Here is a 23124-nt window from a genome sequence, read left to right as displayed (position 1 = left end):
TTCAGAAAGACATTCAGAGCCACTGCCTAATTTTCCAACAACTATGTTACAAACAGATGATGATGAACTAAGTTATATCTTAGAGAATCATCTAGTGCCCTGAAGTGTATACAGTTATACACATGAAAACTCAGTATCTTGTCAAGAGTCTTAGCATGAAATTAGCTATAACAGATACACACACACAAACACACCATTGGGTAACTTACTTTGGTAGCCCTGAAGGGCTCCGGGTTCACACTCGTTCCCCCCGGTGCAGTCATGAAGGGGGTTTGTTCACTGCCAGGCTCTGAGCTCTTTCTGAGTTTCTCCTGTGGTGTTTTCTCATCCATCTTCATTGTGGGGTATGATATTAGGGGTACCATCTCTTCTTCACGGGTTTCTGGAATAGGACTAATGGTGGCATCCTCTTGTCCTGTACTCTCTTTTCGAGATACATCTTTGGACAGTTTCTCTGGGAGAAGAGACACTGAAACTCTGGGAACTCCCTGAGTCACTATGCCTTCAAAGGACCCTGCTTCTGCACCTGTAACTATAGGGATTGACAGTTTTAGAAATTTCTCCCCCGTTATTTCCTGAGTTGTTACTATTTTAGATTCAAGAATTCCGCAACGTTCACCATCACTTTTGCTGTCCTGAGGATGAAGGTCCTTTCTGTCTGCGAATTCCAAATAACTGACATCTTTGGAGCCTACTCTAATTTCTTCCAATTTAACAGCGCTTGTTGAGTCAAAAGGTACTTCTTGGTATGATTTTTCTTTACTTTCGTTAGATAAGAAAGTCAGATCTTTGGTTTCCCTAATCTTAAAAGTAACACAAGAATCTTGATGATAATTGGTCTCCTGTCTGGTGGTTCCTTGGAAAGACTTCTCTGTTGTGAAAATTGGGGATGTGTCTGCAACTTGGGCTTCTCCAACTGGTTCCTGGTAGCACAATCCTTCAGGTTGTGGGATTAAAGAAGAGAGTATTTCACTCTGGGTCCCAACAGTAACTTCTTGAGATAAATTTTCTTCTGGTTTTAAAGTCAAGCAGAGGCTTAAATTTTTCACATCTCCTTCACTGACCTGATTAGAGTTGAAGAATGTTAAAGCATCTTGATTTCTTACAGAAATTCCTTTGGGTATCATTTGGGAAGAAGAATCTTCAGCTTCACCAACAACAGAAAATCCCAGCTCCCCATCAGTTTCTTTCTCTTTTTCACTTATAGTTATTTCCACAGGCTGACTCTCTATATTAGAGTCATGGTCATCTCTAATGGCAGTTTCCTGATTCAGCTTTTCTTCTGAAAGAACTGCTGGTTGGCGTGTTTTGACACTTTCTTCTACAGTCATCTCCCTCTTTCCTCTCTTACCTTTCTCCCTGGTTTTCACTGGTTTCTGCATAACCTGCGGACTAGGCAATTTGCCCGGAGTTTCACAATTTGATTCTTGTACTTCTGAAATAACTTCTCCTTGGTTTTCCCTTATTTCTTTAGAATCTAGACCTGATATAAACTGTTTCATTTGAGAAATAATTTCTGTCTGTGCCACTATTTTTTCTTGCTCTTCATTTGTATTTTTTTCCATGGTATTATAAGCCACCTCTTTGGGGTTCAAATCACAAATTTCTGAGCGAGGGTGTGTCACTGAACTTTGGCCCAATGATTTACCTTTACCATCACTAGAAATTATGACACTGAAAGATTCTTTAGCACCTCGAGAAGATCTCCTAACCTGACCCTTGCATTCCGATTCCTTTAATGAGATTTCCCTGCTCTTTTTTGCCTGTTCCCCATTAGAAACTCTCACTTTAACCTTTTTCTGTGCAGATTGGTTTTCAATTTGAAATAATTTCTCACTTTCTCCTTTACCACAACTCATTACAGCAGTCTGACTGCAAGCAATTAACATTTCCTTTCTTAGAAATTCTTTCTTTAGTTCACATACTTCAATTCCATCTTGCTTTTTACTCTGAGCCTGGTGATCACAGGACTCGAAGGTATCTACTTGGATTATAGTTGCCAGTTCAGGGCTAATAAGTCTTTTCTCAATAGCTTCCTTTAAAGTTACTCTCTGATTATTAAATATGTCAATAATTCCTCCATCTAACACCTGACGGGATGCAATAATTCGGACCATGCTTTCATCCACTAATTTCTGTTCCAAAGCTGATGCCAATGTCAATCTTTCCCCCGTGGCAGTGTCTATAATTCCTCCAGCATTTGCCTGAGCTTCCAGAACCTTCAGTGTAGCTGCAAAATCTACTTTTCCAAGCTGAACTGCTTGAGACAATGTAAGTACTTTGTCACTTGCTCCATCTTTAATGTCTGAGAAGGGGATTACTTCTAGATACCTCTGTCCAGATTCAATATCAATCTTACACTTTTTTACTAATTCTGCATAGGGAACAATGCTGTAATTCTCAGGATCTATAATCCCATTCATCATTCCTGAAGACAACATTTCTTTATTAGTTAAGAGTCCTTCTTTTTCAGCTTCTGCCAAGGTCAATCTCTGGCCAGAAATGAGACCTATAAAGCTTCCAGTCAAGGCCTGAATTTCTTGGATTTCTCTCTTCAAGTCTGGGGTAACAAGATCTAATTTTATGGCTTCAGAGAGGGAAATAGTTTCCTTTGTTTCAGGATGAGAGAACTGATGGAGGCTTAAGCTCTCAACTTTTTTGAGCTGCTCGGCTAAATCTTCATCAATAATGCCATGTTTAAAGGCACTATCAACAGAAAGTCTCATCCCAGATATATGGTGAATGATACCTCCATCTACCACCTGCTTTGTCAACAACTGCATGGCCTCATCCCTCTCCAAAAGCCCTCTGTCAATGGACTGCACAACTGTTAAAGGGGCTTTGCTGTCAGGGTCCATAATTCCAGTTGTTTCCAATTGTAAGCTAATTAATCTCTCTCTAACTGCTTTTTCAGCATCTCTGCCTTTAGAAGCTTTCTCCAGATTTATAAGCTCTGTCTGGTCAGCACTGTCCACCAAGCCAAGATTTGAGGCCAAAGTTACTGAAACCTTTTTGCCTCGTTTCAGGTCAACAATTCCACCAGTCACCACCTGCCCCTCTAAAATTCTGGTGGCTGTTTGTGTGTCAAGAAGTCCAATGGCAACTGCTTCCTTCACAGAGCAGAGTGTGTGGGTACGAGGGTCTAAGACACCACTTATAGCTTTGTCTGCCATGAGGACATTGCGTAACAATTTCTCATCCATTAGACCTTCATCAATGACTTCTTCAGTTTTCAAAGACTCGCAGGTCTGAGAGTCAAAGAAGCCCCGAAACATGTTCAGCTTTCCCAAAAGTTTCACAGCAGTGTGACTAGGCACAAGGCCTCGGGCTACTGCTTCATTTAGTAAGAGCTTTTGACCTGTCTGTTCATGAAAGATACCGCCCTCTAGTAATTGTGTAGATAATATATTTAAGGTAGCTTCTTCAAGCAACTCTGAAGGATGACTGCATGACAGGGAAGTTTCACTGCCATTAGCTTCCGTGTCTGTCTTTTCTAACAACCTCATACCACCACCTGCCATGCTGTGTCCTTCTGGGCTTTGTTCATGGTCATCCCTACCCAAACAAGTCTTATTTAATGCTTTCTTTCTGCCCAGATGAATATTCTTATCCTTTTCAGACTTTAGTTCCGATTCTAAAACTAGAGCTTTCTCTACCTGAAATTGTGACTTTTTGCTTTGGGGTTTTATGAGAGGTCTTCCAGTTTCACCTAGAGTATATTCAGTTTCAAGTGTGTCTGCTTGTTCTTTCTGACACATAAAGGAAGTCTTTCTGAGAGTCTGCCATTCTTCCTTTGGTGACTCAACAGGAAAAGGATCTTTGTCCTCCACCAAAGTCACATCTTCTGCTTCCTCAGGAGGTACCATAAGGAGAAATCCTTTGTTGACATTTTCTCTGGTAGACACTTCTATTTGGTCTTCCTTTTTGGTATCTAACAACTGCCTTTTAAACTCTGACTTGACTTTATCTATGACCTTCAAAGTATCAACATTTGGATTTCCCACTTTTTGTTGCCCTACAAACAGGTCCCTTTTGGTGTTCTCTTCTGTTTCTACAATGGTCTTTTTGCCTTTTGCTTCAGTGCAATTTGCCTGATCAGGATCTTCTTTGTTCTGAGAAGAAAGCTGGAACTCATGTGGCCTCACAGTCAGCCCATCACAGAAAGTTTCTGTGATTTTCACATTCACCGATTCTTGTAATTTCTCAGGAGCATCTAGTCTCTGGTGCCCACTTCCAAACACTTCTGGAGGACCGGCTTGATCACCTCTTGCTGTTAGTGCCTCTATCAGCTCATTGTCCAACAGGAGCAGCCTCTGTCCATCCCGCACATTAATATAGCTGTGAGTCATCAGATGAAACAGCAGCTTCTCGTTATGGCTTGCGATGCCCTCAGTTTGGCCCTTGCTACACAGCACACCTGCCGCTCCAGGATTCGTGTTCAGTTTGCTTCGTTCTAAAGAGTCTGCTAATTGCATGTGGGGCATCACATCGGGGATACAAATTGACTTCAAGTTATTGGCAAGATCTTTGTCTAACATACCATTTTCTACTGCTTTTTTCCAGGACCAAATCTCTGTGGTTGCTGGTAGAAATAGGGCTTTAATATGCTGTCGGCCACTAAGGATTTTATGGGCTAGTTCGGTAGACACAATACCTTGTTCCAGGGCATCTGTAATTGGGAGAATCTCTCCGGACTCGGGCCATAGCAACCCCATGAATGACCAAAGGGACTCCAGAATCACAAGTGCAATCTTAGCAGCCAATAGATCATTGCTCACTGCTTCATCTACTGTCAGCCTATGCCCAGTGACAGTGTCTATGATGCCTCCTGTCTGAAGCTGCCTTATGAGAAGAGCACAGGCCATATCTTGGTCAATCAAATTATGTCTCACAGCCTCTCCCACTGTAAGTCTGTGTCCTGTTCTTGGATCTACTATGCCTCCAGCAAAAAGCTGAGCTTCCAGCACCCGGACAGTGACCTGCCTATCTATGAGCCCTTCCTGAACTGCACGGAAAATGCTAACCTTCCGGCCTGATTTCAAGCTCACCATTCCCCCTGCCAATTGCTTGACAGGCAGCAATTTCAACCCTGATTCCTGGGAGACAATACATCTCCTCATCAGATCCAGTAAGCCGATTTTCTCAGCTGTGTTTGGGTCTATCAGGTTCTTGGATGATCTCAGGTGAGACTCTAACACTGAGTAAAGCCAAGCAGAAATGAGGCCTTGGTGAAAAGCCTCCTCTAGGTTAATACAGTTCTCATCAGGGGGGAGACTGAAACCTCCAGTTGCCAGGTGAGCTTCTAAGATTTTCAGTCCAACTTTCTCATTGATTATTTTCTTTTCAATTGCTTCCACCACAGAAAGAGGGCCTTTGTTCTCAGTAAGCCTGCTGATTAAGGACAGGGCATCCTCTAGTTCCTGGAGCTGCCGGTACATCTGGGGATTAATGAGGTTTCTGGCTAGGCCCTCCTCCAAAGCCAGCTTTTCACTGGTCTCAGGGGCAATGAGGCCAGACATGATAACCTGGGATTCCAGGAGCACAAGGCCTGTGTCTTGGTCAATGAGGCCCTTTTGCATGGCTCTGAAGATGGGAAATATCTCCACTGTGCCTAGGTCAATCACCCCAGCAACTGCTCTGCAGCCCTACAAGAGAAAATGAAAAAGAACACTGAATCAGAGAAGCACAATTGTTGAAAAGAATCATTCAAAGAACTACAGTATATCAAATTCTGACCACAAGAAAAAACCCAGCCTGGATGAGCCCCAACCTGTAGGAAACATTCTGAAGCCTGGCAGTGTTAATGCTAAAAAAGAATTTTTCTAAACTACAGAATGTTTAACATGGCCAGAAGTTCACAGATTACTCAAGGGATGGTAGCATTAAGCATATCTGAGTGACAAGCTCTACAAAGTAGCAAGCAGTGAAAGTGAGGGGACAGCTATTTATAAGACTAAATCACCACAAAGGCTCCTACAGACACATACCAGCTCCCCCAAAGTGAGAATTCAACCCCATACAACAACTTCTCAGTGTTGCAATCCACGCAGAAGACTCTTGAAGTAGGACCTCCCTGCCGATGAGTTCAGCGCGATGGGTCCACAGGATTCGAAGAGAGACTTAAGCAGCCCAGCAACAGCTGTGCAGCTCAGTAAATGGCCCTGTGTATATTACTCAGGCAGCTGTTTAGCAACTGGAGCGGTCATACTCTTGGTGGCCAGTGCTAGCGTGTCCCATGGCAATGGCTCTGAGTTAAATTAGCTCTAGGAATTGGAAGTAGCAAGTCAAGGAAGGAGCAGACTAGTCAAGCAGACTTGACTCTGGCAGACTAGTCAAGCAGACATGACTCTGGAACCACTAATAACTTTTCTTCTAGTCCAGGCTAGAACGGGTAGCACAATCATCATGACGACAGCTACTACTTGTTGGGAACTTAATATATTTATTAAGCACTGACACCCCCACAACAATCCTATGAAAGCAATTAATTTTTAGTTTGCAGATAAGAAACTGAGGTACAGAGAGATTAGGTAACTTGTCCAAGGTCACAAAATGAATGAGTTCCAGAATTACACCAAGATCTTACTCTAACTCTCAAGCTATTATACTGCCTCCCCAGTCAGATCCGGAAGAGCAGGAAGGATAAGCTCAGTAGAGCTGCATCTTACACAGGAGTTAGGTACTAACGACAGAGAATAAGGCAAGCCTTAACACACTGTCAAAATTACCCTCACAAAAAAGCCTGAAAACAGCTTCTGAAGAATTCCTCTTTTGAAGCCTTTCATCGCAACACGATGTTATTCGGAAATTAAATCTTTCCAGCGTTCTACCACTTAGGACACTTCATCACTTTTATTAATCTCCAACTTTCCACTTCTTGTTAGTGAGCATTATCTTCGTCTTCTATACACGCTTTCATCTATCCCTCTTTAGTCAGTGTTACTTTTTGATCCTTATTTAACTCAACTTATTCATGGAGGATCTTATTGAGGTTAACTGCCAATCACTTCCTTGCCTCCTATATAATGCATTTCATTTCTGTCTCAGTGAGAAGTAAGCTCCATAAGAGCAGGTACTTTGCCCAGTGGATGTCCAGGACTAGTACCAGCAGTTAAAGAAATATTTGATGAATAAACAAATAAGCTGATAAATAGTAAGGAAATCCTTAAAATCATTAACCTATTTCCCCCAGATTTTAAAAACATGCCCTGAGGACTTCAAGCTTGATTAGCTGCACACTATCGGAGACGCAGAACAGACAGCAAATGAGGAAGTAGATCTGGGTCGCATCTTCACCTCACTGTATTTGTTCAAATAATGGAATAACTGAGAATTCTCCGCACTATTTAAAATATTATGTGTTATTCTTCATCCTCCCTCTGTTTTCTGACCCAGAATGTAGAGTTTAACGTGTATAGGGTAAACGTATGCTACGTGAACCTACAAGTTAGCTAGTCTTTATAGATTGAAGGAAAAATCCCGCTGGCATGTGACTCTCTGAAATATATGAAAAATTCCTTTTACAAAATCCACGTAAAGACTATGCAGAAGCAGACAACAGGACAAAGGAAAAGATTCTTTGGGGAAGCCTCTAATTTCTTCTGTGAGTTCACAGAGTCTCAGAAATGCTGGTATTGAAAAAAAGGCCTGGAGTCTAACCAAAGAGAAAAGACTGTTCTTTCTAACACCCTCGTAATTGGAGGAGAGGCAGGAATCACTGTATCGGGAAATAATCCGGAGAAATTCATTTCAGCCCCACCAAACATGGGCATTCTGACCTAAACAAGCAGAAAAAGAGGGAGAAGAGGAAAGAAAACATAAAAGGCTTCTACTTACCAGGGTTGCAGGGTGTGCCTTGGGCAGATAAGAGAGAGAGCCTTACGGAGCAGCTCAGCCGTATCGCACACACAGTGTAAGCTTGGTGTTAGCGTCCAGCATGCGACTGTTTGTTTTTTTGCAAAAAAGAACCCCAAACAGGTCGTCCTCTTTTCCCTTTGTGCATTTGTGCTTAAACTCCAAAGGGTTAGTGAAACTTGTAAGCAAGGATGTCAGTTAATCAGAACAATACTTCACATGAAACACACAAACGGTAACAGGGGACACATCATGCTCAATGTAGTGGTGCTCAGCAGCTTGACTTTCTTTCTCTCCTTCTCCCCTTTTTTAACCTTTCAAAATGAGAACTGAATGTTCTCAGCAAGCAATTGTTAAAACTCTTCACGTACTCCCGTATATGGTGAAGCGATGAGCCATTAGAAGTGGGCTACCTCACACAGAGCATGTTAAACCAGCACGTTCTTTTGGAAATCTGCTCTCAAATAAATCACAGCTGGTTTTGCATTGTGGTCTTTAAAACTCTAGCTCCCGCTGCACAAATTTCATGACCAGAGTCAAAGCATGTTTTGTATGAATATCATTTTGAGCAACATCTAGACCAAATCTGATTGCCACAGGAGCTTCACTTCCGGCCTGCCCCACGGAATTCGGCCATTGCTTCACAACATAGGAAACAAGCAGGCAAACACACATATATATCCCAGAGACACATGTATATAATATGGTAAGTTTACATATACACACACGTATCCAGGAAGAACTGAGGACAACCAGCAGGAACTTAACAACTTCCATATGGTCCAGGAAATGAACATGAGAGGGAACTGGTAAAGATGTCACATGATGGGGCGACAATGGGTAAGGGGAACCAGTGTCTCAGTCAGTGCAGCTAATCCACCAGTTTCTTTTGGAAATTAACATTTCTCATTTATGTAGTAGACAGGGAAAAAAGTATGGGGGGAAGAGGTTCACAGCCTTTACTTCCCAATATTCAGAACTCTTGGCTATCAACTTTTGAGTGACAATGCCACAGAGTAACCTTATTGCCTTCTGATCAGATATAATATAGCATTTAGGTTCTCCTTGACTGTGGTCTGCCACAGAATGGAAGATCACACAACAGTGAACCAGGTCTAACGGGTTAGCCGTAAGCACCTTCTAGTGATTTTTGACTGACCAACACATCGTGGAACCCCAGTAAAGAAACACGAGACACATGGCTGCTACAGTGAGGTTAAAAATTAAGTCACACTTGTCATGGAAAGCTAGTGATCATGACTCCCAGTCAGCAAAGCTGCCTGCATACCGTTCAAAAGGTACCCTTCCAACATTTGGAGACAAAACTAGAAGTACCTTTTGTTCTGTCTGCTGGGCCAGCTGGCTCTGAAGCTGCTGAAGCTGGTTTGCTGAACCATCACAAAGGTCATGGTAAGCCTTATTCAGGGCATTCAATTGCTCAGATATCTGTTCCTTCTCTTTTTCTGAGAGCCTGGAAGATGAAGCATGAAAGCTCTTTCAGAGAAAAACCTTTCCCCGAACTCTTCTCTATTGCTTCAAACTGACTTCGCCACCTTAGAGAGTATTCTCCTTCATCACTGTTCATGACGGATCATCTGGTCACTCTCCCATACTCATTGAACACTTTGGCATCCAGCTCACAGCTTTCCTGTCCATCTCAAACCAAGTCATGGTTCTTGGTTATGTCAATGCTCACGTCACCAATTATCTAACACCCGGTGCTTGTAGTCCTGCGACCTTCTCAATCCAAATGCACACCATGCCACTTCAGCCCCACCCACACATGGCAAACTTGGATGCTACCATCATCTAAAATCATTCCACTTCTGAAATTTTATTTTATTTTTTTAAGGATTTATGCCAGGAATTTATTTACAAACATATCTAGGATGCTGAGTTCAAGAGTTTGATCCTTTTTCCAAAGAGACTGCACATCTTAAAATGCTCCTCTTCGTATCTGTCTCACGGATTATTTTTTAAGCAGTTGGTGTCTTACTATACAGAAAGGTGCAGCAAGTCAGACCCAAAGTACAAAGTCATCATAGCTAGTAACCGCCATTTGTTTTCCACTGAAAATGGTAAATTCTTCCCTGGACCCTCCTCACAGTGGCTCCTATGGGATCACAGAGGTTGTGAACCTCTGGATGCTTTGTCCCAACACAGCGCTGTCAGAAGCCCTGCGAAAGGCACAGAAACTGAAGGCGGAAGAAATGGCGGCAGCACACCAACATTCCTTTCCTCAAGACCTCGTTCCCCTGTGTGCAAGGACCGTCCACTTCTGAAATTTTAAACTTCAAGAATCTACTATCGGATTGTAACTTCTGATTATAATCCTACCTGGCTAGTTTTCCTTCTTTACTCCTACAGCTCTTCTCTTTTAAAAACCAAATCTCTTAAAGAGACAAAAGAGAAGAATAAAATATACTCTCACTTACTCATTACCCAACTATCCAACCTTACCAAATTTTATTGTAGTATTTTACCAAATTTTCTTCAGATCCTTTTCTTACACATAAGACATTACTGATAGAATTAAAGTCCCATGTGTATCTGTCACCAACCCTGTTCCTATCCCTCTCTCCCCAGAAGTTATCACTATCTTGAATTCCTTTTCTCATTCTACATGGTGTTTCTGAGACTGAATCCTGTGATTCATCTTACAAGCATCCATCAGCTTACTGAGATTTCCCAAACCTTCCTTGACTCCTCCACCTCTCTTAATCCATCAGTCCTCTCCATTTTCTTCAGTTTCTTCTCTTTGGAGTCCAGACCCACAGGCCACCATCTCAATTAGTCCCTATTATCTTTGCACTCTCTCCTCACTAACAAGACTCCAGTCCCAGATCAACCAAACCCCTGGACTTCTCTGTTCCCACATGCAGCCTAAGTCTATCTAGTGGGGGGATTCCAAAACCACGTATCAACAGAAGAGGTCTTCCTGGTTTCTAACCTCTACTGGACTTCCGTGCTTCCTGACAATCCTCTTGGAGGCTCCCACTCTAACTTGCAGCAAACAACCTCTCTCCCTATTTCAAAGAGAAAATACAGACCACTGGGCACTAATTCTCTCACTTTCTGACTTCACTTCTGACATATTTATCTGTATCCATACCTTTCCTAATCTCCTTTTCCTCCGACCTCAGAGGAGAAGGTGTCTCAACTCCTGTTTAAGGTTGTATTTTCTACCCATGGATAAATTTTATCCTCTCCTACATCCTTTGCAACCCCTCTCCTATGACTTCAATTTCTCTCTCCCTTTCGGTCCTTGAGACTCAGTCCATAAACACAGTTAAGTCTCCCCGATCTTTTAATAAAACAAAACCTTTTCTTGAACATAAATTCTGCTCTAAGTACTTGCTGTATTATTTCTCTCCTTTCCCATGGCCAAGCTCCTTGGAAGAGTAGTCTGATTTCATTATCACTACCTTCCATGCCTCGTGTGCTCCCCATTACTCTAAATCAGACATCATCCCCCAGCTTTTCACCAGAGTCACCAAAAGCTTCCAACTCGCCAAATTTAATAGCCATGTCTCAGTTTTAACTTTTCTTGACTTTTGACCACTTCCTTCTTTTTGGAGCCCTGTTCTCTCTTGGGTTCTAAGGTATCACTCATAATTTCCTCTTACTTCTCTAAGGCTTCCTTTATAGGCCGAGAAGCCCTTGAACCCTTGTAAGCTAATCCAGTCATGGTTTCTTCTATGCTGACGACTCAAATCTCTGTCACTTCAAACGTCTCTCATTAATTCTAAATTTACACATAAAGCTGCCCACTGGACAACTTTAGTGGAACTACATAAGGCATAAATAATGTATCAGGTACTTCCAAATACATACTGGAAGCTTACCCTCTGATGTCCGGTGGGTTCTTCACATTCATAATGTCTGAAACTATAGCTGCCTCCTTCTTCCTCAACCCATACTTTCTCCTGTATTCTGTCTTGGTTAGCAGCATCACCAAATACCCAGTGGCCTAAGCCAGAAACCTGGGAGTTATATCTGATAATTTTCATTGGTCACCAAACCCTGTAAGTTCATTATCCATATACTATCTTTTGAATCTTTGTCCCCTCTCCATCTCTCATCGTTTCTTGCCTGTATTACCAGAACAGCCTCTTAACTGGTCTCTCAGGCCTCTACTCTTGTCCCATGTCTATCTCTATAAAACTATTCTAGAAACCTTTATCAACGAAGTCCAATCATGTTTAAAATCTTTCCCCGTAGCCAGCAGGTAGAATGCATACTCCTCAGGATGAACTACAAGGCTCTTCCTAATCTGGCTCTTGCCACCCTGAAGTCTCCAGCCCAAATCCTGATCATGACCTGAAGTCCTAGTCAGGTAGATCCAGTTCCCCCAGATGAGCTGTAATCTCTCATTTAATACTCACTTATGACCATGCTTGGCCAAGAAGATCTGTGAAGTTTTAATGGCCTCAGAGACTTGTTCCCTCTTGGTTGTTAGCTCCTCTGCCAGAACCTATGCAGTAGAAGAAAAAAGTTTCAGAACCCAAGATATTAAAGAACCAAAAATCATTTGAAATAACTTAAAATAAAATCCTAGGGAAAAAATTAGCTTAGGTAAGATGATCATTACCACTATATACAGTGATCTAGAAAGCAGAAGTACAAATAAGATGATGTCTTAAGTTTCTTTCAGTCCTGGAAGTTAACAGTTATTGAGATCATAATCGTTCCTGGTGGCCCATATGTGACATATTATTCCACTTAATGAGTAATCACATATTATGCTACCCAGGAAGTGACAGATGGACCTTCTACTCACCTGCTGTTCTAAAATAGCTTTTTCAATGTCTGTTGATTCTTTGGTCTGGGATGAGGTAGCTTTGCTTTGTGTATTCTTTGCTAGGGTAGACATCCAGCCCAAAAGTTCTTTAACCTTCTCCACATGTTCCTGTTTTTCTTCTTCTACCACTTTCTAGAAGAGGAAATAGAAAATCAGTATCTTGGTCAATGTCTTACTACACCAGCCTGATTCAGAGTTCCTAAAACAAAGACATGAATGTTACCTAAATCATAGCTAAAATAACCCCAAGTTAAATATAATTCACCCAGCCTACAGCATGGCTCACCAGCGCCTGGGTGATACTAATAGCTAAATTCATTATATCTAGGTTAGCACTTTTCTAAAAAAGCATGCTGTTTTAATATGTGATGGGCAGTCAATAATTATTTACTGATTTTAAAGAGCCCTTCATGGGCTTCCCTGGTGGCGCAGTGGTTAAGAATCCGCATGCCAATGCAGGGGATGTGGGTTCGAGCCCTGGTCTGGGAAGATCCCACATGCCGCGGAGCAACTAAGCCCGTGAGCCACAACTACTGAGCCCGCGAGCCACAGTTACTGAAGCCCGTGCGCCTAGAGCCCGTGCTCCGCAACAAGAGAGGCCACCGCAATGAGAAGTCCGCACACCACAATGAAGAGCAGCCCCCGCTCACTGCAACTAGAGAAAGCCCACACACAGCAACAAAGACCCAACACAGCCAAAAATAAATAAAATAAAATAAATTAATTAAAAAGCCCTTCACATATAGCATCTTACATATGTTCATAATTCTTAGATTTACAGATGAAAAGATGGACATCTACAGAGATTAAATGAGGTAGGTACTGACAGAAAGGAAGTCTTTTGCTAATTTACATGGCCAAAAGTTGGTATGGGTTAATGTTTCCAACAGCATTTCTTTTGTAAGTGTTATTGAATATGTGGAAACTTATTTTGCAAAGACATAGAAGATCTTCATAATTACAAAAAGACGCATACTCATTACAACAAATTCAAATAATCTGAAATTCATAATACATGTTCCTTTAATCTCATTTCCTCAGGAATTTGGTATATATATTTCTAAACTTGTTTGTATGCCCATATTGTCCCTTTGTGGTACACACAGTTTTGTTATGACTGAAATCATAATTATACATAGTATTTCAACTTGTTTTTTTCCTCAAAAAATATATTATAAATATCTTTCCTTGTTGGTTCATTTAAATCTATTTCATTATTTTTAACAGCTTCATAGCATTCCATCATATGGAATTTGGATATTTCCACTATTTCTCTTTAACAAATTATGCTTTATTAAGGATCTCTGTTCATATCCCTTTTTTCATGCTTATAATGTTTCTGTAATAAAGATACTTGCAAGTGGGAGTGTCAGACACAAGACAGTCTGTCCTCATTATTCACTAGAAGGCTGTGATGTGCCTTATGGAGAAAATGCGCTTAATAAGCTTTATTCAGGTGTGAGTTATATTGCTCTCGGCCATGAGTTCAATGTTAGTGAATCAATAAGATATATTTTAAAATGTGTTTTTAAACAAAAACACACATAAAACCAGGTTGTGCATTATCCATTGACAAAAATGTTGTGATGTGACCAGAAGCTGGCAGAAACCTAACCCTGTGTTCCCCTGGATGCATGAATTTCAGAATTTGCTGGTACAAGGGAGATCAGCTCGGTGCTTTGTGACCACCTAGAGGGGTGGGGTAGGGAGGGTGGGAGGGAGACGCAAGAGGGAGGGGATACGGGGATATATGTATAACTGATTCACTTTGTTATACAGCAGAAACTAACACACCACTGTAAATCAATTATACGCCAATAAAGATGTTAAAAAAAAAAGAATTTGCTGGTGCAGTGTGTACAGTGCCTTCATAGAACATGACTACTGTGAACAATGGACATCGGCTGGCTGTGTGTGCATTTTAAATCTTGACAGATGAGGTTCAAAATTTTTCATTCTACTTTCAAGATGATTTAGGACCCAGTTGCCCTCACCTCCTCCTCCTCCAGCCGCCGGAGTGCATCACTGATGTATTTCACGTGCTGAGTTGTTAAGGTCACCAATGCTGTGTAGCGAGTCCTTAAGTCCATGAACTACGGTTCCAAAAAAAAAAAAAACAATTTAGATAAGTTATCTGCCAGAAAAGTCAATTTAAATAGTTGACAATAAGAGGAAGTTTTCATGAAGTCACACGCTCGACAGTAATCAAACTGTAAGGCCTCGATGAGCGAATCTTTCCTTGAGGAAAGACAGCGGCACACGTCCTTGCCCCACCCTTTCACCTCTTGCGTGATGGCATCTGAAGAGGAAGGCATGCGACGGCGCTTGCCCGGGGATTTTTGCTGTGATTCCACAAAGGCCTTGTATGTCATCAGTTGCAATTCATAGTCCTGGGGGAAGAAGACATTGAACTACGTTTACACAGGGCTTATAGCTCACACTGTCATGCAGTAGCATCACAGCATTTCAATGGTGAAAGGCATTTTGACGATCCTTTGGAATAGAGGTTAGCAAACTTTTCCTGAAAGTTGTACTATCTCAGTCATGGCTACTCACCTCTGCCACTGCAAGTGAAAGCAGCCATAGAAAGTAAGTAAATGAAAGAGCATGGCTGTATTATGACAAAACATGACTTAGAGACACTGAAAGCTGAAGTTCATATAATTTTCATATGTCGTGAGGTATTACTCTTCTTTTGATTTTTTATAGGCATTTCTCATGGGCCATATAAAATAGGTTTGCAGGCTGGATTTAGCCTGTGGGCCACAGTTTGCTGCTCCTGAATTTGCAGTTTGTTGTGTGCTGACCCCATCCTTTCATCTCACACATGGGGCAACTGAGGCCAGGAGACAGGAAGTGAGCTTCCCTAATTAACTCAGTGGGTGAGCAACACAGCCAGGATTGGAATCTGCCTTCCGTCCCTAAACCAACGCTCTTCTCATGTCACCATGCTATTCTGTCACTTCCTCTGCAATCCTGAGAGTGCTGCCTTGGCCCAGGCCCTCTTCATAGCTCACACGACAGTGCAAAATAGCCTCTTACTCTCCTGCTTAGAGTCTCACCTCCAATTTATTTTCTGTCCTGCTACTAGCATAACTTTTCTAAGTCAAAAAGGTGACCACTTCGTCCCTCTGTTTGAAAGTTCTCAGTGACCTAGAGAAGATCTTCTCAAATATCAACATTCACCTGGGGATCCTGTTAAAATGCACATCCTCATTCAGCAGGCTGAAGATTCTGCATTTCTGACTAGTTACCAGGTGATGTCGATGCTCTTGGTTCACAGACCGTGTTTTGAGGGGCAAGAACAGATTGGGATTGACATATATACACTAATTTGTATAAAACGGATAACTAATAAGAACCTGCTGTTTAAAAATAATAATAAAATGAAATTCAAAAAAAAAAAAGAAATCCAAAAAATAAAAAAATAAAATGTTATTCAGATTATTTATCTTAACTTCTTACTATTTTACTTCTTGGCTGACTCCTCTATGTTCTTAGAATAAAATCCAAATGTCTTTGAGCCCCAGCCAGCCCTCAGTCTACACGTTCAGCTTTATCTGATGCCACTCTTCTTGCTCAGGCTTCCCAGGCCATAACCTGTCAGTTCTGAGAACCCGTTAAGCTCTTTCTTATTAAAACAAAAACAAAAACAAAAAAAAAAACAGATGGTAAAGACAAAGGAACTGAACAAGGCCTTTCAAAGGTTGGCCCCAATCTCCCCTCTCATTTTCCACAATCACTGTTTCTCATGTAAAGTACACCTTCTAGCTACACCAGAATTGCTAGAATTTGCTATTTCCTCATATAATCATTGGATTTTATTCCTCCGTGCCTTTGATTATGCAGTTCCTTTTGCCTAGAATGTCTTGCTTTCTATTGTCGACTTTGAAAATTCTAGGCAGGAGGAAAATACTGAATGAGTTCCATAAGCAGTCTATTAAAAAAAATAGTAACAATAAAATATTAATAAAAACACGTGCTACCATTTACTGAATGTATTTTAAGTTTGAGGCATTGTCCTATGTATAAATTATCCCATTTAATCTTTGCAAACACTTTGCAATCACAAACGAGGTAGTTACTGTTCACATTTTGTAGATATAGCAACAGAAACTCAGAGGGGCTAAGTGTTTGCTCAAAGTCTTAAGCCTAGAAAATGGTGAAGCTAGGATGTGAACTCAATTCTTTGTGACACCAAGTCTCCTGTTATTAACTGAAGAAATGTATTCATTTAAAAAACTATTTGTTGAGCACTGACTATGTTGTCAGAAAAAACCTTGCTCCCCTTGAACTTACATTCTCGTGGGAAGGCACACGTTAAACAAATAAATATATGAGAATCTCAGGTAATTTTTTTTTTAAAGACCTTATCAGAGAAATAGGGAGTGGGGAGCCAGATCTTGCATAACCTCATAAATCACAAAAGGATTTAAAATTTTAGTACAAGTATGATATGAAGCCATGAGACAGTTCTGAGCAGAAGAGTGACAGGATCTAATCTATACATGTTTTAGCTATGGTAAGGTACACATTTCCCTCACATTTTAGTATCTCTAAAATTTGCAATATGTCTTACTTGACATGTGCATAATTGCTGGAGTTTCTCCCTTTTGGGTAGTGTATAAAATAAGGTGGCTTATAATCGATGGTGTCTGAGGTTCTGTGATGTGTGGTATGTTCCTAAAAAGTGAGTCTGGCTACTGTGTGGGAAAATAGCTTGTGGGGGCAGGAGCAGAAGCAAGAGAGCAGCGCAGAGTACTGGAGCAGGCCATGGAAGATTCTTCACTTAGATGTGAACCAGGAAAATGGGGGAGGGAGGGGCAGCAACGGGTAGTCAGATCCGGGACATACTGGAAGATGAAGCAACTTGTTTCCAGACTGTTGTTAAACATAAAGTTTAAGGTAAAGAAAAGAGTTAAGGATGTCTCTTGGGTTTTTTTTTTTCCTCAGCAGCTAGGAAAATGGTGACACTATTTCCTGAGATATGCAAGATAGTGAGAAGCATATTTGAGAAGAAAACCCAAACATTCTATTTTTCACATGGTAAGTTTAAGAGGCCTGTGGGTCATCCAAATGGAGACTCCTCAAATCTCAGCTGATGTCTGGTACCTCTCTGAGCATCCCCAAATATGTGGCCATGAGAAGCACACATCTGCATTAACCTAAGGATGGAGGAGAAGAGCTCTGCTTACTTGTCCAAAACCAAAATCTATAGTGACATGCAGATCTTCCTAAGCTGGAGATGATTTACGTTCCTTCTGGGATATGGTAGCATTACCTTTACAATAGTGGAGTATTGCTGGGAAAATTTTTGACACTGGTCCAGTTTTGTCTGATTTCTCTCGATTTCTGCAAACAGCTCCTGGGAACCAAAATATCACAACCTTATCATTGTCATTATCATCACTGAAACAGCTGAGCATTTACCATGTTCAAAACTTAACTGCGTCAGAATCACCTAGAACACTGGATAAAGCATAGATTGCTGGGTTCCACCTCCAGAGTTTCTGAATCGAGAGATTTGGGTTCGGGTGTGAGAACTCGCATGTCTAACACGTTCCCAAGTGATGCTGATGCTGCCACTCTGGTTGTCCACACTTTGAAAACCATTGTTCTAAGTATTTTCATGTATCATTTCATCTAATCCTAACTACAAAAACCTCGGGAGGGCAGTTGAACAAATAATGGACTATGTCTGTTTTATTGTTAAGGAAAGTAGAATACTAAGAGACTAAGTAATTTGCTCAAGTTCTCATAATGAGTGAGGGAGCCAAAAAAAACCCAAAAAAACCCCAAAATAACAACAAATAAAAACTGCTTTGAATGAAATAATTTTCTTCCACTCATAGCTTTCCCTGGGTTTTCATTCCCCTATATTCTAATCCTAGCAAAACAAAATGTAATATCAAGAAACGAAATAAAGCAAGATAATTCTACTCTGCCCATCTAGCGCTTTCAATATATACTCACAGAAACTCAGGACTGGAAGGGGCCTTACAGGTCACCTGGCCTAAATGCAAAACCAGTACCTAGAGCCCATCCTGCTTAAACCCTTTTCAGAAGGAGCTCAGAATGTCTTAACATTGGAGGGAAGCTAATTGCTAGCATATCATCTTCTTTATGATGAGCTAGCTTCCCCCGTGCAACTTCCACTCGGCTACGGCCACACCCACCGTCTGCTGGCTGAGCTGCTCGGATAGCACTCTGCTGTCCTCAGCCTGGCCTGGCTTCATCATTTCCTGCTGGGCGGTGGTTTCCTCAATCCATTTGATGAGAGTTCCATGGCAGGCTCGGTAATCTCCCAGAACTTCCTGGATACTTTCTAGCTCAGATTGGCTACAGAAGCAAAGGGAAACTGCTATCAGTTATCTTGGTATAAATACAATTAAGTAAATGAGGCAATTCCCTCCAAGCCCAGTTGGGCTTAACTACAGAGGATACATCTTTATTTTGAGGAAAGAGCAATGCAGCACTGAGTGGGAGCTATGCATTTACCCACTACGCTATGGGGTGAAAAGTGAATAGAAGCCAGTCGTGCCCTGCTAGGCCTGGAATCGGCTTTGGGGCCTGGCATCCCATGATAATCCTTGTCAAATTTTTCACCTATGTTGCCAAGGATTACCACGTTGCCAATAAGGTAGTACTGCCTGTACACTTTTGTCTCCTGATGACAGAGTACCTGTCAGAGTACTCCAGCTATGATTTATGAATCACTGTAGTTTCCTGGGGAGAAAACTAGGGGTGGAGTGGGTAAAAAATAGTAGTAATTAACTGTTAATTACAGTAACAGCTTCCTATACCACTATTGTTAGTCTAACTAGCCTTGGGATAGTAATTCAATTATAGAGAATCAGTCCAAGCTTATTTGAGTCTCTATAACCCCACTTCCTATATATTTTCCTAACTAGCCTAGCCTCAGATAGGTAGTTTCCTATCTTTGCTACTCAAATCTGTCATCAAAAGCAGGACTTCAAATAACAGATAAAAACCGCTAAATCAGCAAATGAAAAGGAAGCAAGAAATTCTACAAAGCCCCACTACAAATAATAACTCATATTAAGATTCAAAGCTAGGGACTTCCCCGGCATGGCAGTGGTTGAGACTCTGCACTTCCACTGTAAAGGGGCACAGGTTCAATCCCTCCCTGGTCGGGGAACTAAGATCCCGCATGACGTGCAGCACGGCCAAAAAAAAAAAAAAAGATTCAAAGCTGGTAAAACAAGAGCTAGAACTCAGGTTTTGTCCTTGAGAAAAGATCATTAAGTCACCTTTCCAGTCTATATTCTAAGACACCCACTGTCATGATGGCTTAAATGGGTTAAGACCAGGGACACAGGAGGAGCACTGTTAATAGGACCATCACTACGCCCCAAAAGTAAGCCTCAGGACTGCTTTGGGGTTGGTGGTCCCAACCTCCTGGCACTTACGTTGTCCAGAAGGTATACTGTCACTTAATTTCTACCCCTCCCTATCAATTCCTGCCTTTAAACAAGCATACACAGAAATAACTCTATTTTTGTTTAAAACCTGGTTCCTGAACCCTAAGAGAAGAAAAGGGTGGGGCCACCACTTACCGGGTGTCGAGCTGGGCAATGACCCGGTGCCAACGCTCCTGCAGCTGGGAGCCCTTCTCCTGATAGCGTTCCAAATCCAAGTTTCGCTCTGGGGTCAGACGACTCAGCTGCTCTGCCACCACCTTGGCGTTCGCAATTTCCTCATCCAGGACTGAAAACACTGAATTCTTGTCCTTCGCATCACTGAGCCAGTGCTATAAAAACACAAGCACAGCAACAGGTTCAATATATTCCACGCTAAAAAAGGACTCAGACTAAGGTAAAAAACAAGGACGTTGTCTACAACCAGCTCCATATTACATCTGTGGTTTGGAACCTAGACTCTATGCTGTTTGTGCCAGAAATGCCTCCACAGTCCTCATGCAAACTGGTCAGTCAGTAGAGTACAGAAAATGTGCAAAGAACTTGTGTCTGAAACCTGGCTCTACCGCTTATAAGCTATGAAACCATGATAAGTCACTTAGCCAATCTGAATCTTGGTATTCTATATGTAAATAGAGATAAAAATCCCTTCTCTATCTACCTCACAGAGTTGCTTGTGAGAATCAAAGGAGATAACAGCTAAGTGATTTACAAACTTACAGCACAACCACTGATTATATCCAATTAAACTATGACTTTACTGTGGAGAAATAGGAAGAAATAAATAAGAGAAGCATATTCCTTTATCTCCCCTTTCTAGCTAGACATATTTCTCAATCCTTTCTTCTTTGGACCCACATCAAAAGATATTAAGTATGATATTCTGCCTAATTCAAATGCAAACTTACATCAGTGTCATGCCATCCAAAACTGCATTTCTCTGCTAACCCCAAGCTATGGATATGTTAAGTCAACCTAAGAACTGAGAACAACCAACCTGTAACGTAGACCGATGGGACTCCAGAGCTGAGAGATCTGCTGGTACTGCTTCTTCTTGACTCAGCTTGATTTCATAACCTTTGACTAAGAGTTCAGCATCCTGGATGCTACGCACTATAACACTGATTGTCTTTAGCCTGTGAGGATAAAATCACTTCCATTAATACACACATTTTAAAAGCTGAGCTACAGACCTGGAGCACTACAGAGAGATTCACCAAACGTAACTGTCAAAATCAACTTCGCAGGCTTCCTTGGTGGCACAGTGGTTAAGAATCCGCCTGCCAATGCAGGCGACACGGGTTCGAGCCCTGGTCCGGGAAGATCCCACATGCCGCGGAACAACTAAGCCCGTGCGCCACAACTACTGAGCCTGCGCTCTAGACCCCACGAGCCACAACTACTGAAGCCAACGCCTAGAGCCCATGTTCCACAACAAGAGAAGCCACCGCAGTGAGAAGCCGGCACTCCACAACGAAGAGTAGCCCCTGCTGGCCGCAACCAGAGAACACCCGTGCGCAGCAACGAAGACCCAATGCAGCACAAAATAAATAAATAATAAATTTATTTTAAAAAAAGATCAACTTCGCCGTTACTAAATAATGACAGGGTTTCATAAAAACAAAGCATGGTGTAGTGCCGCCAATTTAAGCCAATTAAAAATGAAGTTCTGGGGCTTCCTTGGTGGCACAGTGGTTGAGAGTCCACCTGCCGATGCAGGGGACATGGGGTCGTGCGGTCCAGGAAGATCCCACATGCCGCAGAGTGGCTGGGCCCCTAAGCCATAACCGCTGAGCCTGTGCGTCCGGAGCCTGTGCTCCACAACGGGAGAGGCCACAGCAGTGAGAGGCCCGCGTACCACACACACACACACACCCACACCCACACCCCCACACCCACACACACACACAAAATGAAGTTCTGGGTGCCACTGGGACACACACATACACACACACACACACACACACACACACGGTGGTCTCATGGGAAAAAAGGCATGAGGCCAGAAATCCACTCAATATCATGAAGACTCTAAGATCTTGCTTCTCAAGGTCATGGGCAGGGATGGGTGGGTAGAGGGAAGACCCTCAAAGCCTAGTATTTAGTTTAGATGAAAATTTTTCTTTCTTTAGTGTCCTTTTTCTTTTTCAAAAGAGGTATCTAATCAATCAGAAATGTGGTTCAAAATAGTCCTAAAACAAAAAAACAAAACAAAACAAAAGTCCTAAAACTCCCCTTCTGTATTCCTGGCATTTGTTCATTGCAGACCAAATGAACCCACTCCCTGTTATTTGAAACTAAAGCCAAGGTCTCTTTTTATGGGTACAAGCTCTTTTTATGGGTGCACTCTCCCTGAACTGTTCATGAAACATTCCAGGCACTTTTTTTTCCATCTGAATCGAAAATTCTGCCCTCTGGACCCAAATTCTCAGCTCACTCACTTGTTCAAATAGACAGTGGAGAGACCATACACATGCTCCATTTTCTCCACCAGCAGACTGAGTTCTGAGCGCAGAGTTGGGACACTCGAACCAGATGGGGACTGATGGAGAAAGCTGCTGCATTTCGTGGAAACAGCATCCAAGTCTGACCTCAGTAGCTGCAAATCCTCCTGGGTGTGCTGTCAGGAACAAGACACACAACAAACACAGAGAAAGAATTGAACAAAGAAGTTAAAAAGAAGTCCTTGTTCATAAGAGCAAAATATTGGAAACAAACCAAATGCCATATATAGGAGAATGATGGAATCAACTAGAAAACAGCAATGCAGGGGGAGCTGGGGAAAGAATACAGACAAGTAACTTCTGAACACAGAATTGACTACAGACATACCTTCAGGATAAACACAAAAAGAATTACATTAAACTCTAGTTAGTAGGTTTGCTTTTTGTAATACTATGAGTTAGCAGTTCTGAAACCATTATCTGTACATGTTAGAACTGAGCAATAAATAAATGTACTGTGGATAATGTGAAGGAGGTTTTTTATTCTTGGGGGAGTTACGTATTTGGAAAAAGGAAAGAACAGAAT

At 41.8% G+C, this 23124-nt stretch overlaps 1 protein-coding gene and 1 pseudogene across 14 annotated transcripts in view; both read right to left on the bottom strand.

Annotated features, from left to right (window-relative positions):
* The window catches only part of MACF1 (microtubule actin crosslinking factor 1), a 282110-nt gene that overhangs the window by 126767 nt on the left and 132219 nt on the right, over positions 1-23124 (bottom strand). For 9 of the 14 annotated variants that reach the window (XM_024738722.1, XM_024738718.1, XM_024738727.1 and 6 more), the window contains exons 26-36: positions 22536-22714; positions 21092-21230; positions 20233-20426; positions 18832-18994; positions 17937-18020; positions 14938-15045; positions 14650-14748; positions 12635-12787; positions 12240-12328; positions 9190-9325; positions 210-5645 (exon numbers count right to left, since the gene is read on the bottom strand). In XM_024738722.1, the coding sequence (XP_024594490.1) occupies positions 210-5645; positions 9190-9325; positions 12240-12328; positions 12635-12787; positions 14650-14748; positions 14938-15045; positions 17937-18020; positions 18832-18994; positions 20233-20426; positions 21092-21230; positions 22536-22714 (6780 nt within the window). The remainder of the gene's footprint in view (positions 1-209; positions 5646-9189; positions 9326-12239; positions 12329-12634; positions 12788-14649; positions 14749-14937; positions 15046-17936; positions 18021-18831; positions 18995-20232; positions 20427-21091; positions 21231-22535; positions 22715-23124) is intronic. The other 5 variants (XM_024738728.1, XM_024738729.1, XM_024738732.1 and 2 more) reach the window with 1 other exon arrangement.
* Positions 9824-11806, bottom strand: LOC112395495 (cytochrome c oxidase subunit 7C, mitochondrial pseudogene; annotated as a pseudogene).

The sequence above is a fragment of the Neophocaena asiaeorientalis genome, unplaced genomic scaffold (assembly GCF_003031525.2).
Source record: "Neophocaena asiaeorientalis asiaeorientalis breed wild unplaced genomic scaffold, Neophocaena_asiaeorientalis_V1.1 scaffold106, whole genome shotgun sequence".
Classification (NCBI taxonomy): domain Eukaryota; kingdom Metazoa; phylum Chordata; class Mammalia; order Artiodactyla; family Phocoenidae; genus Neophocaena; species Neophocaena asiaeorientalis.
This window is presented reverse-complemented; position numbering and strand designations above follow the sequence as displayed.